The 18,107-nt window shown below is 41.0% G+C and overlaps 2 protein-coding genes across 3 annotated transcripts; both read left to right on the top strand.

Moving 5' to 3' along the window:
* The first annotated feature begins 338 nt into the window (after positions 1 to 338).
* On the top strand, positions 339 to 2,827 carry LOC306965258 (serine/threonine/tyrosine-interacting-like protein 1). Its single transcript, XM_079559530.1, has 5 exons — positions 339 to 408; positions 508 to 635; positions 752 to 923; positions 1,899 to 2,035; positions 2,127 to 2,827. Exons 1-5 carry the CDS (start codon positions 362 to 364, stop codon positions 2,777 to 2,779), a joined length of 1,137 nt encoding a protein of 378 aa, XP_079415656.1. The 5' UTR covers positions 339 to 361; the 3' UTR covers positions 2,780 to 2,827.
* A 412-nt stretch (positions 2,828 to 3,239) lies between these two features.
* Positions 3,240 to 18,078, top strand: p4ha1b (prolyl 4-hydroxylase, alpha polypeptide I b). 2 transcript variants are annotated; one of them, XM_079559529.1, is made up of 15 exons: positions 3,240 to 3,583; positions 4,994 to 5,070; positions 5,327 to 5,423; positions 6,527 to 6,678; positions 6,806 to 6,943; positions 7,028 to 7,267; positions 7,660 to 7,883; positions 7,949 to 8,125; positions 8,761 to 8,831; positions 16,050 to 16,149; positions 16,227 to 16,280; positions 16,365 to 16,430; positions 16,990 to 17,058; positions 17,196 to 17,292; positions 17,375 to 18,078. In XM_079559529.1, the coding sequence occupies exons 1-15, from the start codon at positions 3,570 to 3,572 to the stop codon at positions 17,443 to 17,445; spliced, it is 1,647 nt and encodes a 548-aa protein (XP_079415655.1). In that variant the 5' UTR covers positions 3,240 to 3,569; the 3' UTR covers positions 17,446 to 18,078. The 2 variants fall into 2 exon arrangements, with proteins under 2 accessions (XP_079415655.1, XP_079415654.1); XM_079559528.1 differs by lacking the exon at positions 8,761 to 8,831 and adding an exon at positions 8,300 to 8,370 and having other exon boundaries at positions 3,241 to 3,583.
* Positions 18,079 to 18,107: the final 29 nt, after the last annotated feature.

The following is an 18,107-nucleotide window of genomic DNA, read 5'->3' as shown; positions in this document are numbered from 1 at the left end:
ACATTTTGGTTCAGTAAAACTTGAAGTAAAGAGATGTCTCCACATATCATGAAACTAGACATTTTACTTTAAACAGGACTTAAAGTGGCACTAATCTGAGTGTAAAGTTTTACCTGGTTGGTGCAATTCAGCCTCGGTCTCTTTACCTGTCACATCCAGTCACATCCGTGCGGTCCTCTAGAGCACTTGACGGTTACTGTGTTTCCAAGACCACCAGCTAAAATAAGGGCAAGACACAGGCTCGGCACTGATCAGTAAAAATACTGCATTGTGCGTTTTCAAAGTTTTCCCACTTGGAAATGTTCACCACGATGCATTGGATTTTTATTTTTGTATAGCATGCTCTTCAAATGAAAGGCTGATGCATCTGCCAAATGAGCCAAACAAGATGGGCGTAGTACTGTCCAGGTAAAATATACCCTTTTGTTCTTATTGCAATGCTGTGAAATGAAGACGTGGCATAAATATACACCAGCGTTATGTTTGTGTTTTTGGCTATTTGTACAGACTGAATAAGAGATGCAGAGTGCCCTCCCGAGACGCTATCAGCGCCTTTCAAACAGTTAACAGTGTCTCTGACAGAGAGGTCGATGCAGACAGTGGTCATTCCTCCATCATACCCATTAAAAATAGAGGTAAAGGATGATTTACTTTCCTTGTTTGCGTAAACAAATAAACCTAAGAGAACAGAGTTTTATTTCAAGACTGAGCATATGTCAATAACATCACTTCTGTACCATTTACCTCCAAGACATGTGTGAGCCAGAGGAAGCCTTGGTGCCTTTGCTGCCAATAATTACACGTATAGAGAGAGGCTACATCACCCCACAGCAAGTGTATAACATTCTCAATGCCGAGGAAGGCCAGCCAGCACTGTATGATCCATATTATATCCTCATCTTGGACTGCCGGAGTGCAGAGAGGTGGGTATTTTATTTTTTTATTGACCTTTATTTACCCAGGATAGTCCCACTGAGATTAAGAATCTCTTTTTCAAGGGAGTCCTGGCCCCAGAGGGGAATCTATTGTACATGTTTTTAGTGGTAGGGGAAACCGGAGTACCCGGAGGAAACCTACGCTGACACGGGAGAACATGCAAACTCCACACAGAAAGGCCCCGTCCAGGTGGGAATCGAACCCGGGACCTTCTAGCTATGAGGCGTGAGCGTAGGGCTGTGCAATTAATCGAAATTCGATTACGATTTCGATTACAACAGTAACCGATTACAAAATTAGCATAATCGCAAAAAATCGATTATATTTATTTATTTATTTTTTCAACAACAAAAAATTCACTTTTTTTTTTGCAAAGCAGACTTGCGTTATTTCAGGGCGTTGGGATTATTTTCCCATCGCTTTTCACGTGCCATGGCTCATGCTTTTGCCTGACATAAAAACAAACAGCGCTGTGTGATGATGTCATCAGGCCGCGCTGCTCAGTTTACTTGCGCCGGTGTGAGGGCTGGCCAGCAGGGGGCAGGTGTGAAACAGGGACCTCTCTTTAATCAAGGCAAACTTGAAATCATTTGTACTTTTATGACTGTCCAGAAAACATAAAGTGTAGTGTAGTGTTTTGATTAATAAATAAATAAAATAAAGATAGACTTTTTTTTAAAGGCAACAAATAATCGTTTGAATAATCATGATTTCAATTATGACAAAAATAATCGTGATTATTATTTTTTCAATAATCGAGCAGCCCTACGTGAGCGCTAGCCGCTGCGGTTCCGCCGGATCTTTAACCGGCGGGTAAAGATGCGGGTTATTCCAGTATAATACTGGGATAACCTAAATGTCCAAATCTTCAAACTATTCAGACAAAGCAGTTTACTATTATGTAGTTAAAAAGCTGCACCCATGTTACAGACTATCATGCATTCAAAATCGTTATATTTCAGGTACAAGGAGAGCCACGTGGTGACAGCAAGGGCCAGCATCACAGTGATTCACCCAGAGCTGGGCTGTCTGATCAGCTGCATTGACCTGCAGAAGTACTCCATCATACTGTTATATGCAGAAGAAGGCAACAGTCCAGGTCAGAAAAATAGATATAAAATAAAAATTTAAAATAAGAACTAATGAGCTTGAAAAGCAAATTAGTATAATTGTATGTGTATGTGTTACAGTGGGCAGTGTGAAAGCCAGGGCTGACTCCCCTGATCTCCAGCGCTGTTTTTTCCAGCTCAGTGCTTTAGGAATGGACCCCGTACTCCTCCTGGGAGGTTTTTCTGCCTTTAACACCATCTACCCTTTTCTCTGCACCCCTCAGATGGTTCTCATTGAACCAGAACGCCACACTCTTACTATTTACCCCTCTGAGATCCTAGAGGGGGCACTGTATCAAGGCTCAGCAGTTCAGGCAACAAACTACAGAATCATTAAGAACCTCCACATCACTCACATAGTTAATGCCACAGCCAACAGCCCTGATGCCTTCCCCAACACACTGCGCTACTTGAGACTGCCCCTGAGTGACGATGCTCAGCAGGACTTAGTGGAGGCCCTACCACTGGCCTCCAGGTTTATCCAGCAGGCTCTGATGGGGGTGCCCGCGGGCCGAGTGCTTGTGCACTGCAGCATGGGGCGCAGTCGCAGCTCAGCCCTGACACTGGCCTTCCTCATGGAACACAGGCACTGGTCCCTGCTGCACGCTCTGCACTGGTTAAAGGAGCGGAGGGCATGTACTGCGCCCAATGTAAACTTCCTGCAGCAGCTGTTGGCCCATGAGGAACTGCTGTTTGGAAGCAGACTCACATCTCTGGATGAGATCCGCAGATAAAAGTGGATTTCATCAATAACCTTTACCAAAAAGTCTATTCTATTTCAAGTTATAAAATGTAACATTAGACTAAATAAATGTTGCACTTCAAGGACTCTGAGAGACTGAGGATACTTAGTATTATTTCACCCACAAGCTCATACTTTGTGTCTGTGCTATGCAGATGACATTAACACTTATACAGTGGCTGAAGGTGTGACTTCAGTATCAATAGAGAAATTATTTATTGATAGATTACAAGATTTAATCATTTGAGCAAAGATTAGGATATAACAATAGACACTAAGTACTTTAAATTAGGTCCAACATGCAAACTTCAATGACTATAACCGACACCAAACTCCTGAACAGCAGCTGGGTGTTCTCTGTCTGAAGGAATTTTGCGGAATGGGGTCAAATATAATAAATAGTATAGGCATTATGTCGGAATTATGTGAGCACTACATGACCCAAAAAAAAAGACACAGCACTAGTTTTATTTTACACGTGGCAAAGATGACACGCCACAGACTGTATGTAGGCTTCTTTAGCAAACCCAAATATTCTCCCATGGGTGTCTCTCGCTGCAGTCCACTGTGGTACCTCCCCTACAATTTACCAAAGACAGCCCACTGCCTTGCGTCGAGCTTTTTGGATGTGAGATTCGGCACGTAGCGTTTAGCATACAAATCCAGCCCGTGCATGGCCCACGGATTACCTTAAATCTCAGGCGGAAGAGGGACTTTCAGACGCATCCTTCGCTGGACGGAGCAGAGGGAAACTCCCGGGGACAGCCTTCAGCAGCGACAGGATGCTCTGCTCAAGGTAAAACTTCAACGCGTAGATCAATTTTAGATTAAATCTCGACTGCAACAGTAACTCTAGTGTGGGCTCAGACGACAACAAGTCGTTGCTGGAGACTAATACCTTGCATTTATGTGTGTGGTTTCCTTTTTCAGACCGTTTGAACACGCATACAGATAAGCATGCTAACGGGGCTAAGCTAGGTGAAAAACAAACCAGCGCTCGTAACTTAAACCGAGGTGAAATAATAGACCAAATTCAATTGCACGTGGTCGACCTAGCGTTGATCTTTTAGTTATGGATATTCCCACTCGTATTAGTGAGAGAATTCATAGAAACGACATGCATTCCTTCGCAGTAAAGGAGCGTGGGATGATGCTGCTGCTGCTGCTGCTGCTAAACTCACTTCACAAGAACTTTGCCCAAAAAGTGCGTTGTTTTTTAAATTAACTTTTTTTTTTTTCTTCCCTCTCTATGGTATTGCATGTACTAACTTGAAGTAAACAATAATGTGAAAACGTGACCTTGCTTGCCCGAGGTTTTAAAGGTTATTGGCAGGTTGGAGCAGGTTAAGAGTTACAGACTCCATTGGAGAAGTCAGACTCCGGGCGCACGCACGACTGTCCCGGCGGGAGGGGAGGGGCGAAGACGTGGCAGTCTTCATCTAATACCCGCTGCTCTTCACCTCTTTAGCTTCAGCTTAAATATTAGTGTATTTGGTGTATATTCCTTTTTAATAAGATAATGCCAAGTGAAAGTGTAGGCCTATATATGATTTCAGTGCAGCGCGCGCACCCTCTCCTCACAGCTATGAGGTCCCGGGTGAGATGTTTGTCAGTTTTATCCACTTATTTCATACTTTCTGGGCTACAAAAAGGGCAATTATTCAAACGTTGCACTTATTTTTTGCAAATGTCATTGTTTGGCTTTGTGCATTGTTCTTTTGAGTTACACTACAGGCTATTTAGTGCATATCACCGAATACAAGGACTGAGATTTAGTGTTTCACGTTATACTAAATGAAATAATTCGAGGCCACTCAATGCAAATATTGCATTTTTGTGTTTAACAAAATTTTGAACAATTTGTTACTATTTTAATATTTGAGCAAATGTTTTTGGTGCAATAGGTTAGTATTTTCCACTGTCATTATGGGGATAACAGGGCGGCTGCCACTCCTTAGTGGTTTGTTGTCATGGCACTGTACACTCACACCACGGGCTGACACAAGACTTGTGCTTTCATGTGGTGATTTGATTTGTTTCTATTGTTGGCTTAATTAACTGTCTGAAAAGTGGTGGGTATTACTGCATATAACAACTGACCATGCATGTGTTAACTTTTGACACAGCAGTTATGTTGTCTGTGGTACTGTGTGCTTATTCTGTATTATTATCACTCTTTAAATCAATGTTTCTTTTATTCATTCAGAATGGAGCTGCTGTGCTGGTGTTTACTGTTGCTAAGCAGTCTGCAGTCAGTTTCTGCTGATTTCTTCACATCTATAGGTGAAGAAGCTTTATTATTTTTCGACAAACTGTTCATTAGCCTAATTTCATTCTTGTAACAGTGCATGCTTGTAATATAATATATAATATATAATATTAGATACAGATATAGATATGTAGATAGAGCTCCTGGGCCTCTGGTTGAGGACCTGAGCTTGGAGGGAAATAGAGACTTCCACGGAGGTTGAGGAAGAGGACATTTTTTTAAATTATTTTTTTAATAAGAAATATTGCTGACATATTGCATATTTTCCAGGCCAGATGACAGATTTGCTATACACTGAGAAAGACCTTGTCACTTCACTGAAGGATTACATTAAAGCTGAGGAGAACAAACTGGCCCAGATTAAGCAGTAAGTTATATATGTATGTGTGTGTGTGTGTGTGTGTGTGTGTGTGTGTGTGTGTGTGTGTGTGTGTGTACAGTGGGAGGAAAAAGTGAGTACACCGTTCTGGAATTTCTTACATTTCTGTCTAAATTGGTCATAAAATGTGGTTTGATCTTTATTAAAATCACAAGAATGAGTAAACCGTGTCTGCTTAAACTTATACCACCCAAACATTTACAAAATGTATCATATTTTTATTGGCCATAACATTCACAGAACAATTCAACTTTGGGTTAATCAGTCCACAGTATATTTTTCCAAGAACTCTTTCATAAACCAAAGTTCAATAGTTTGGAAATGGAACAGCACACCAACATCAAAACCCTGTCCCCACTGTGAAATATGGAGCAGGAGAATCATGGTGTGGCGCTGTTTTGTTGCCTCAGGGCCTGGACATCCTGTTATCATCAATGTAAAATTGAATTCACAAGTTTATCAAGATATTTCGCAGAAAATCAGAGACATTCACAACAGCGGGAATAAGTAAGTGAACCCTTGTATTAAATGGCTGCTTTCCAATAACTGCTTTCCTGTAGTTGCAGGTTAGACGTTCACAACGATCAGGATGAATCTTGGACCATTCCTCTTCACAAAACTGCTGCAGTTCAGTGAGATTCAGGGGGTGTACTTACTTATTCCTCCCTCTCCTGTGAATGTTGGCATGTTATGGCCAATAAAAATATGATTAAAAACAAATGGGCACATCCAAATGCAGTAAAACCTGCGTGGTGGATCTAAAATAAGAATACAGCGATTGAAAGTAAAGGTTCGCACAGCAGTGAAAGTTCCCAATTTTTTAATGGTTTCTTACACCATAGGTATATGTGACGTTTTGGGCCACATGCCCTTCATCAGACTGTAGTACTGGCAATAAAAATATGATAACATGTAATTGTTTGTGTGGTATTAGTCTAAGCAGACACTGTTTATTCATTCTTTTCATTTTAATAAAGATCAGACCACATTTTATGTCCAATTTAGGCAGAAATGTGAGAAATTCCAAACGGTATACACTATATGTATATGTGGTCATTTCATTTGTGAAATAAAACTTGTGTCTGAAATAGGTGGGCTGATAAGCTGGATTCACTTTCTTCCACTGCCACAAAAGATCCTGAAGCTTTCCTGGGACACCCTGTGAATGCTTTTAAGTTGATGAAAAGGCTAAATACTGAGTGGGGAAACCTGGAAAGCCTTGTGCTCAGCGATACCACAGATGGTAAATATCTTAAATGGGTGATTTAATACCATTATGTCTTTGCTATACTTGGACTTTTTTTTTTTTTCTTAAATAATGTTTTAAAGTTGGCCAATTGTCAGCCAGTAATATTGAATTTTCTCTGCAGGATTTATTTCTAACCTGACCATCCAAAGGCAGTACTTTCCTTCAGATGAGGACCAAACTGGAGCTGCCAAAGCCCTTCTCCGACTGCAAGACACCTACAGGCTGGATTCTAACACTATCTCCTCAGGCGATCTACCTGGTAGGGAATAAGAAAGCTTTTACATGACCAACTTCCAGTGCTGAGTTCCAAGTCTTAAGTGAACTCTATTCTTTTACTCTATAGGAGTGACATACAAAATCCGGATGACTGTGGAGGACTGCTTTGAGCTTGGAAAAATTGCTTACTCCGAAGTGGACTACTACCACACAGAACTGTGGATGTTGCAGGCTCTAAGACAGCTCGAGGAGGGAGAAGAGTCTACCCTTGATAAAGTGACTGTGCTCGACTACCTCAGTTATGCAATTTACCAGCAGGGGGAGATGGAAAAGGCTCTGGAGTACACAAAGCAATTGCTTGCCATAGGTCAGTTTTGCACCCTTGAAACCAGTTAAAATAAGGCTGTTACACAAACAATAAAAATGGGTAACCTTTTTTACACTACCCTTGAGACATTGTACTTGCCAGATTTAGTATAATGTAATTGGCAATGGTTAGCTACACAATGGAATAATGTGTATTAGTACTGCAGGTAAATAATATAGTAAGTCTTATTACATTTTGTGTATGTGTATGCACTACATAGATACAAGTTATTACAGATGGTTACAAAGCAGTTTACATTGTACTAAAGTTTTTTGCAAAATTGTTTTCAAAATTAAAAGCTTTTGTCTAATGCATTGTATGCAAGCAGCAACAATGCAATGGATTGTAAAAAAAAAAAAAAGTAAATTCAACAAAAACTGCCCCTCTTTCAGACCCAGAACATAAAAGGGCCAACGGTAATCTGAAGTACTTTGAATTTCAACTGGAGAAGCAGAGAAAGCAGGCTGCTGAAGAAGTTACTAAAAAGAAAGAAGACCACAAAACAGAGACTGTTGAAGTGAAGAAGAAAAGGAAGAGGTCTGCAAAGGCTGAGTTCCAACTCATCCCAGAGAGAAAGAAGTATGAGATGCTCTGTCGAGGAGAGGGTGTGAAAATGGTAAGCAAATAAACAGGTAAAATTAAAGTATATATGAATACTTAACACATGTGTTCTTCCATTAGACTCCGCGCAGGCAGAGCCGACTTTTCTGTCGGTACCATGACAACAACCACCATCCCAAACTTTTGCTGGCCCCCATCAAACAGCAAGATGAGTGGGACAAGCCCTATATTGTCCGCTACCTTGACATCATCTCCGACGCAGAAACTCAGAGAATCAAAGAGCTCGCAAAGCCAAGGGTAAGTGATTATTAAGCAGTGTTTTAATGATTCGGCAGCATATGGAAGTGACTTACAAATCAATTAAATCATAGAAAGGAGTTAAGTATGATAATTTAGTCTTTGACAATGGTTGACATGGTTCATTCACACGCATCAGTTTGTGTGTGGGTAAATAATATTCCTGGTTCTCAGCTGCGCAGAGCCACCATCTCCAACCCCATCACAGGTGTTCTGGAGACGGCCCATTATCGAATCAGCAAAAGGTAAGGCAGTGACGAAGGCCGTCCCCAGAAACCGGATACAAGCTGAAGACCTTAATTCTCAGCTGTATTCTGCGCCTGTTGTTTATTGTCTCAAGGCTCTTGTGCTTATTCAGTCTCTCTCATTAGATGTTTTGTATTGGTTTGGGGGTAAAAAAAAGAAAAATTAAGTTAATGATGAGAGCTATTAGATAATTATTTGCACAAGAGTCTTAACCAAGAATTAACTCCGAATGAATGTGTTTGTAATTTAGAAGGACTGTAGATCATTAGCTGCATATTAATATAGTCACTATCTGCCCTTTTTTTCTTTAACTTTTTGCGTCTATCAAAAATGACAATTAGTTTTTAAAATCTTGTTCACTTGTTCTTGTTCTGCGGGAACTACTGTAGTTAAGGCGAGCCACGGTGCATGACCCTCAAACTGGGAAACTTACCACTGCCCAATACAGAGTCTCCAAGAGGTAAGGGCTAGCCGGCCATTATAAAGCAGGACAATTCAGTGTTAACAATACTTTAACTAGACAGCGCCAGTACTACTACTGCATTGTCACAATGATGGGCTATTGTCACTGCCATAATTATTCCTAATTTCTGCAACTTCCATATCAGCTAAAAGGATCCAGTCATTGTTGTTAAGATGATACTTAAAAATCTCACAGCAAAGACTGTAGCACCCTCAAGGATTTAGCATAGGCACGAGGTAGTTAAAAACAGGGTTTATTGGCTTGACAACCTTGGCAACCCGTGAGAACTGGGCACAAAAAAGAAAAACAAACAAATATTAACATAAAATTGACAATACCACAAAATATGTAAAAAACTTAAGACAAACCTCGTGAGCTGACCTCCACGAGGGGCTAAATGTTCATGAGCTCTTAATTTCTCTTCTAAAAAATCAAATAAACATTAAAATACGAATTGGGCGATTTAAATAAAAATAAACAAACTAAACAAACCTCCAATATCTTTCTCCTTGTTTTCTTCTTATTTATTTTAGCTTTGAATTTAATTTGCGGAACGAGCTGCTACGTAGCTGCTGCTGTAGCATGGCTTGGCTGAGTGCGCAATCAATTAAGGTCGGGCGGAACCAAAAAATTAAATAATTGTTCCGTCTACTTTGCCACTAGAGGGCGTAGGAGCGAAAGATATGGACAAAAATAAAACTTAATGTGAGAGACAGTTACACTCCCACCAATCACTTGTGATTTTTAAAGAACAACCTTTGCTTATGAACTAATGAATGGCTTATGAATTACCCTTTATGCAACCTTTTACTTATGAACTTATGAACTATTTATCAATATTTTGGGCAGAGTGAGGTTGGGCATTATCAACCTGCTTCCAAGAGAACCACTGTCTCATGAATGGGTCTCTCCAGTTTTCCCTTTTCATCCATGATTGGATCACTCTTCATTTTCACTTTCCTCATTCTTGCCTCCCTTTTCTCTTGTGGATTTCTTACTCCAGAGGATCTTTGCTTGTAAGTCTTTCCTTCTTTCACAAAGCGCTTGAATCTGGCAATGGGTTGGATCCTCCGTGACCAGTCAGAGAACTTGTGTAGGCGATCTAAAAATGACCTTCGGTCTTTAGCCTGTGTCTTTAGGACCTTTTTAACTCCCAAGTCACTGCTTGAGAGCTCTCCCACCTTGGTTTCACCACTTGTCACAACTTCCTGCGAGAGAAGATCAGTATCCTTGAACCAGTTCAAGGCTGCAAGTTTAGGTTTTTTGAGCTTTCTTTCCGAGCGTTTGAAAGGTGGATTGGGGCTTTCTTTGTTATTTGGTAGGTTAGGCTTTCCACTCTTGAACACCTGATAATGACCATCTCTTTTGTGCTTAATGTCTTCTTCCATGCTTGTCAGAAATCTGAGATCTTCTTGGCAAACCTTAACATCCTTGGAAGCCTTCACGATCAGATCAGGCTTTGACATTTTTATAACATGCGCAGGTGAAACCACTTCCTTTATCTCTGTTTTGGAGACATGATGAACTTCGCTGGTGAGGCTTGAAGAGTGCGGAATGTCTGGCACAACTTGCTTCACAATGACTTGGCGACTTGTACCAAAGGCATCTCCGTAATCAGGACTTAGATTGCCGAATCCTACTATACTCCATCCCAGATCCGTTTTTTGTGCAAATGGCTCGTTTCCTTTGCCAAGCACAACTTGACGTGGAGCAAGTGCTTGAGGGCAGTTGTAGCCAATCAGAAGGCCAACATCACAACTTTGCAGTGGAGCAATCTCATTTGCGATGTGTTCGAGATGGGGCCATACCGTGGCAGTTTCAGGGGTTGGAATATGATCTACATTGGCAGGTATAAATTCTTTTGCGTATGTCACTGGTAGAGAAATTATCTTGTTTGAGTGAAATCCTCGTACTTGTAAACCAGCGAGCTTGCGACAGGACACTACATGATTTCTGGAGGACATTGTAGTAAGCTTTAGCTTAACAGGTTCACTTGTGGTGTGCAGAGCCTTTGCTGTTTCTTCAAGTATGAATGTTGTGTCGCTCTGTGTATCAAGGAGTGCGTACACAAGAACTTCATGCTCTGGCTTGTTTTCAGCTGACACCCATACTGGAATGATGGAGGATGTGCGAGTGTCCTTACTGTTCTGCATAACTCTGTTAGACGTTGCTTCACTTGTTGTCTGTGTAACATTGTCATCTTCTTGTGAACTATCGGTGTTTCTTTGCTCTGTCTTGTCGCCAATCTTTGACTTATCGTTCTTTGTCTGAGTTCTTTCTTCCTTAGTTCGGTTGTCGTGAAGACATGTAGGGTGCTTCTTTCCACATGTGTCACAGGTTTCTCTGGTTTCACAGTCCTTTGAGCAATGGCCAGATTTGAGACAACCAAAGCATAACTTATTCTCCTGTACAAACTTTAGTCTCTTATCAATGCTTTCATTTGTGAACTTCCAGCACTTCAGTAGACTGTGTCCGGTCCTTTCACAGTAGACACAACTTGGATTAACCCTTTCATTTGACTTGGTCGCCAGGACCTTTGCGCTGTGGCTCCTGTTTGACGATGTCCTTATCCTTTCACTTTCACTTGGTTTAAGAGCACTGAGAGATGTTATGGGATTACATGCAATTTTGGCTTCACGTGAGATGAACTTTGCGAACTGGCTGAAGCTTGGAAAGGTGTGGCTCTCTTCTTGCGCTTCGGTGACCTTTCTGTTCCACCTTGATGTGAGCCAGTCTGGAAGTTTTGCAAGCATCTTTTGGTTTTCATTGCAATCATCGAGCACTTGGAGCCCTTTAAACTGTGACATAGCCGCTTCGCAGCTATGGAGAAAGTCCGCAAACTCTTGGGAGTTCAACACTGCTCTTAGAGCTTATCTTGGGCCATGCGTCGATTTTGTCTCTGAAGGCTTTGGCTGTTAGGAAGGGATTACCGTACCTCTCCTCAAGAACTTTCCAAGCTGCATTGTAGGCTGACGCAGTACCAAGTAGAAAGTAGCTTTCTATTGCTTTCTTTGCAGCTCCACCTACATACTTTCGCAGGTAGTATGTTTTCTCTTCTGCAGGTATATTTTTCCTGTCGATCAAAATCTGAAAGGAAGTCTTCCAATCACTGTACCGTAGTGGATCACCACTGAATACGGTTGGCTCTGGAACAGGAAGACGACTTGCATTAAGAGTCTCTGCAAATGCCTTGACCAGGTCGATTGTGTTTACTTCTTGAGGTCTCACATTTTGTGGTGAGGAGCCCCGTTTGATGGGTGTGTCATCGTATTTGGGCTTGACTTCATTTTCCCTGTCAGAGCTGTGAAGTAGGCCATAAATTTCTTGACTTGAACATTCGTCTTGTTCGTAAACTTGCTGTCGTGCTTTAGCTGCCTTAAGTTTCTTGACTGTTTCTAGTCGCTGCACTTGTCTGCGCTTAGCTTCTAGCTCTCTTTGTTTCTGTGCAATTTCTGCTTCTTGTCTTTCAATTTCTTTAATATGACTTTCTTGTTCTATTAAAACTTGCAATGCAGCTTCATTGGCTGCTACTTCAGCAGCGGCATCTTGCCTTTTAGCATAGTACATACTTGAATGTTTGCTGGAGTGCTTGCTGGAGTGTCTGGAGGAAGCCTTTGAATGAACAGAGAGCTTAGTATGGTGTGACTTAACACTCATCTTGCCTGAGGCTGCTGACTTAAACACAGACTCGGTCTCTTTCCATATTTCTTCTTCATCTCCATGACTTTCCTCTTTGGTTGGGCTACAGCATCTTTCAGCAGCCGCAATTACTTTCCTTGTTACTGCCTCGCACGTGTCCATTCTACGTCTTATGTCATTGTCAGGAGATTCAATGTGTCTCAACTCATCATATGCAACATTCACATTCCTTGCAGCATTTGTTACCTCAGTGACATGTTCTTGCAGCAGATCTTTGGAGCACTGACCATCTATAGCCCTTTTAGCATCTTTGGTGACATCCTTCCACTTCTCATAGCTCACACTGAAACGATGTGCAGCCTTCCTTACTTGCTCATCGTGCAGTTCTTGGCCCTTCTCCGTCAGCTTACGGACTCTTTGGCTCTTACGTGGCTCTTGTGAGGTTGTGGCAATGTCATCTGCTGTGCCTTCAGCTGCTAGTGGTCGCTCATCTGCACAAAGTTGTTCATCATTGATATCCTCATTGACTTCTGGATTAACACCAGACTCTGCCATAGTTTGTTTTGGGTTATCTTGTTAGCTTTGAACTTAGGATTTGACGTGGAACTCAAGGTTTAGGTTAAGTTTAGAGAGCAGTATTTGCGGTGAATTAACCAATGTGACTTATGTTTATAGCACCGAAGCTGTACTTAGTGTTATCTCGTATTATCTGTTAAAAATGTTACTTAAAGGTCTCAACTTAAAGCGTTCTAGTAGAGTTGTAAACAATCATTCTGTGTCTTGAATAAACCAGTAGTGCTATCTGCTATTACTGAGAATACAGAATATGTGCAATTCAGGTTACTTCACACAAAATAAAATGTAAAACTTCACAAAAATTAAATCAACCTCTGCAGGCGAAATGCGAATAAAGGAAATTACTTCAGTCCTTTCTTAGAAAAATAACAAAAAATATCTTCTTTTAAATTGCAGTCTCTTTAAATCATTCTGATTTTTTATGAATTTATCTTAATGAGTCCTTTATTTGAAGTAACATTCATTTTTGGGGAACCTGGCCTTCCCGCAGTTATTGTGTCCTTTGGCGATGTGCATCAGGCCTGGTAGATGGTGCATGGAGGCGCTGTGGTCTCCCTCATCCCTGGCACGACACCGTCCTTCTCGTCTACCCATGCGGAGCAGAAGAGTTCTCACTGTAGCACCCTCAAGGATTTAGCATAGGCACGAGGTAGTTAAAAACAGGGTTTATTGGCTTGACAACCTTGGCAACCCGTGAGAACTGGGCACAAAAAAGAAAAACAAACAAATATTAACATAAAATTGACAATACCACAAAATATGTAAAAAACTTAAGACAAACCTCGTGAGCTGACCTCCACGAGGGGCTAAATGTTCATGAGCTCTTAATTTCTCTTCTAAAAAATCAAATAAACATTAAAATACGAATTGGGCGATTTAAATAAAAATAAACAAACTAAACAAACCTCCAATATCTTTCTCCTTGTTTTCTTCTTATTTATTTTAGCTTTGAATTTAATTTGCGGAACGAGCTGCTACGTAGCTGCTGCTGTAGCATGGCTTGGCTGAGTGCGCAATCAATTAAGGTCGGGCGGAACCAAAAAATTAAATAATTGTTCCGTCTACTTTGCCACTAGAGGGCGTAGGAGCGAAAGATATGGACAAAAATAAAACTTAATGTGAGAGACAGTTACAAAGACAACCAATAAGCTAATAAACAAACATCAAAAACATAAGTCTACAAAATGAATACATATGTTTTTAATGTTTTAGTCTTGTCTTGGTACACACTGGCACTTCTTGATGTGTTGTGTGTAGGGTTGTGTGGATTGCCTTTATTGTCCATGCTGTAAGTCCTTGTATATTTGTTCCGTTTGCGTTTTGTTTATCCTAGCCAGCCATGGGACAGTTTTAATATAATCTTTAACTGTATAATTTGGCACTGATTATTTTCTTGAGTGGCCTGGTATCCTAAGCTGATTGGAGATTCTAATGTTTATTAGCAATGGCATGTAATTAGGTTTTTAAATCTTTATTTTATGCATGTGTGAATGGCCTTCACTGACTAAAAGATATTCAGTCTTGCATTCATTCACAATGAAAAATCTGCTTTTTCATTGTGAGGGTGGATGAATTTTCTTTGCATGTTTGTAAGTGCACTTTACTACCACCTAGTGGACATGTTTTCTTCTGCATTACTGTCTCTAGACTCTAATGTATACTAGCTGAGACCCGGCCTTTGGCCGGGCCTCGCTAGTCTCCACATTTGATATTGAGAGATTATGAGTTATTACAAAGAAATGTCCAGTATAGTCCCTATAACCCGTCACTCAGTACAGCTGTAGACCCGCAGTAAGCAGACCAGTGGTTCCCAACCCATTCCTAAAACTATGGCCACTCCAAATGTTTAAAAGAATGAATGCTAAAAGTAATGTCAAACAAACTGCAATTGGAGTGTTTGCACCCGTACTCCTTTCTTATAAACTACATGGACAATATGTTGCAAAACTCAGGGAATAGAAATCAAGAAACAGTGGAATAGTTATGGAGAAATATTAGCGGTTCAGCTCTAACGGTTCGGTTCACGGTGCAGGACCCGTGGTTTGGAGCAATCTAAAAAAGAAGAAGTTGTTTGTTATTACAGTATTTATATCCTTATAATACAATTGGCAATGCTTTCAAAGCCGATTTATAGAATGTAAAGAAGAAATAGAGAAGAAATGGTACAGCAGCAAAGGAAAAAAAAAAACATAAAAAAAAAAAAAAAGCAACAGTGCAGGCCATGCGCTCGTTAAATGGTTTCACTTTCGCTTTCCGCACACGGAGGCTGAAGCTCTCGGAGCAGCGCGTTTCATTTGAAGCTCGTGTTTCTGCGTGTACTTTTTTTCGGAGACAAAACTTTGGAGACGGAATATGACCAGGATTGGGTCTTACGCATGTGTCTGAGCTTCTGACATGACAGCACTGGATCTGTAATGAACCACAGCCTCGGTCACTGCAGGAGAGACTTAAACAAAGACGCGTAGATGTGTTTTGGAGGATGTACCTGTACCTGCGGAGCGTCTGCAGCTGCAGTTTAGGGTGAGTGACGATGACACACATCGCCCTGTTAGGATGCGCGCACGCACACATACACACACACACGCACGGCAGTCAGATCTCGTGCACTCGCGTTGTTGTGACGGCGGGTTGTCCTCGGACAGCAGCACCGCGGTCCATATGGACCCGTGACCAATGCCCGCGGCCGGTGGGACGGTGACGTGGGGCCGCCCGCGTATTGTAGGGAAATGAACATGGCAAGTCTTCTATAGCGCTTTTCCAGACGCTCGTCGGTGTACAATTTGTTGCAGTATTCATTCAGTCCACAGCGCACATCAGCCCCCACCACCAACCACGCACACACTCACTACTGTCGCCAGGTTCCCAAACGGTCTCCCATCGCAGTTCTAACCAGGCCCGTCCCTGCTTAGCTTCAAAGTCGGTATGGGAAATAAACATGGCGGCGCCCAGGCGGCGGCCATTGAGATAGCGTTTTCTATAATAGATTTGGTGTGTTTTAAGTGCTTGGCTTACAGGCTACGATGATCCAGTTGTTCAGACAATAAATGATCGAATTGAAGATATCACAGGCCTGGAAATGGACACAGCTGAAGAGCTCCAGGTAAAGTTATTGTGATGGCCATCATCAATGTGATCATTTTTAAATACAGATGTTAAACCATTTTTTTCTATATGTAGATTGCAAATTATGGAGTGGGCGGACAATATGAACCCCATTTTGACTTCGGAAGGGTAGGACCACATGCTTAATTTAACTATGGACGTAAGTGTGGTATTGGCACAGCATCAAACCCATTCATGCTTCTCTCTCTGCAGAAAGATGAGCCAGATGCTTTTAAAGAGTTGGGCACTGGGAACCGTATAGCAACATGGCTCTTCTATGTGAGTGTACTCAATTTATAACCAATGCTGAGATAGTAATATTTTGAGCATGTGGACTATGGTGTAATCTTTCCAAAAAATAGTTGGCCTATAATATAGTAATGATAATAATATGTTATATTATGATAATGAAATAATAATGATAATGATAATGATGATAATTGTGGTGATGGGCAAGTGAAGCCTAGTGGCACAAGGCTTTCCTGACAAAACAAATTCTCTTAAGGGGATGCTTCATTTTGTTTGAACACTGACCTCTTGTGGACAAACCTTATTACTGCGACTCCTCATAAACATGAGTGAAGCACCAACACAGTCACATTGATGTGTGCAATAGATGTTTCCAACAGGTGTACACAAACAATCCGATATTGATTTTTAAATGATCAGATCAATCTTTTTTTTTAACTCCAGTTGGTGGGTCCGAATTAGTTTGTTGCGTTTAAATACACTTTGTATATCAACATGTAGACAGGCCAATGCCATTGCTCAATTTCATGTATCTTTTGTACATTTGTTTTATACATCTCCTCATAACTCTTTATTTCTGTTGTTGCAGATGAGTGATGTTATGGCTGGTGGAGCCACGGTATTTCCAGATGTTGGGGCAGCAGTTTTTCCTCAAAAGGTCTTTCTTGTTTAAATGACTTGCCACCAAAAAAAAATTCTGATAGAAAAAGAATGTTCTTATTAAATTTAAAAAATGTAATTACTTTCCCAATCGTCTTTATACATAATAATGTGTTTTGTTTGTTTTCACTGTAGAATACTGCTGTATTTTGGTACAACTTGTTTGCCAGCGGTGAAGGAGACTACAGCACCAGACATGCAGCGTGTCCTGTGCTGGTGGGCAACAAATGGGGTAGGTTTCATTGCTTTTCTCTGTCATGTACTTTAAGTTCACAACTGCAAAGACAATTTACCATGATCTTCCTTTTTCTCAGTATCAAACAAATGGATTCATGAGAGGGGTCAGGAGTGGCGGCGACCTTGTGGCCTGAATGAATCGGAGTAAATGAAATGGAATTCCTCCTCTTCCTCCTCCCGCTAGTCACTTCCGACTGAACTGCCCCGGACCAAATCCAGACTGCTGCAGACTGTCTATGACATACGGACAAATGGAATCCAAAGAGCTTCTTTTTGTCAAGCACTCCACTGGTTTATAGAGCAGGGGTCAGAGCACGCACACTGTTTAGGGTTGATCTCCTGGAGAATATTATTACAGTGACAGAATAAAGTCCTTGTTGGTTGAGCGTTTTGGAAAATCCTTCACTCTACAGACATTACAGACTTTGAACTCTAGCCCTCTTGTAACTGTTTTTTGTTTTGCTTAGTTTTTTTTTTATTTGCAGAGGCTACCACCAGATAGTTTGAAACTTACAACACATTATTTTAAAGTGCACTGCTGTTTACAAACTTCTGCCTTTACATTACGCACAGTACAGTGTTTCACATACAAGTATCATGGCCATAAAAATTGAAATTTACAGTGCATAGTGAGTTTGATTTCAATCTGACACTGATACTTTCAACAAGAAGAGGTTGACTGTTCTTGGTAAATGAGGCAATGCGACAGACCTGGACAGACATTTGTGCTCCGACTATTTTGATACTATGGATTTATTTATATCCAACTCTTGTGTTTTGTCCTACATTTTCCAAGTATTTTTTTTGTAA

The sequence above is a fragment of the Gobius niger genome (genome assembly GCF_951799975.1).
Source record: "Gobius niger genome assembly, chromosome: 7".
Lineage (NCBI taxonomy): Eukaryota > Metazoa > Chordata > Actinopteri > Gobiiformes > Gobiidae > Gobius > Gobius niger.
The sequence above is the reverse complement of the archived record's forward strand: the minus strand, read 5'-3'. Positions and strand labels throughout refer to the sequence as shown.

Excerpts from the sequence above, each read along its gene's own strand:
- p4ha1b (XM_079559529.1), top strand. Across the intron at positions 16,431-16,989 it reads TAGCAACATGGCTCTTCTAT|ATGAGTGATGTTATGGCTGG; the intron begins GTGAGTGTACTC and ends CTGTTGTTGCAG. Across the intron at positions 17,293-17,374 it reads GCTGGTGGGCAACAAATGGG|TATCAAACAAATGGATTCAT; the intron begins GTAGGTTTCATT and ends CCTTTTTCTCAG.
- LOC306965258 (XM_079559530.1), top strand. The coding sequence starts at position 362 with ATGCATCTGCCAAATGAGCCAAACAAGATGGGCGTAGTACTGTCCAG. Across the intron at positions 924-1,898 it reads GACTGCCGGAGTGCAGAGAG|GTACAAGGAGAGCCACGTGG; the intron begins GTGGGTATTTTA and ends GTTATATTTCAG. Across the intron at positions 2,036-2,126 it reads AGAAGAAGGCAACAGTCCAG|TGGGCAGTGTGAAAGCCAGG; the intron begins GTCAGAAAAATA and ends TATGTGTTACAG.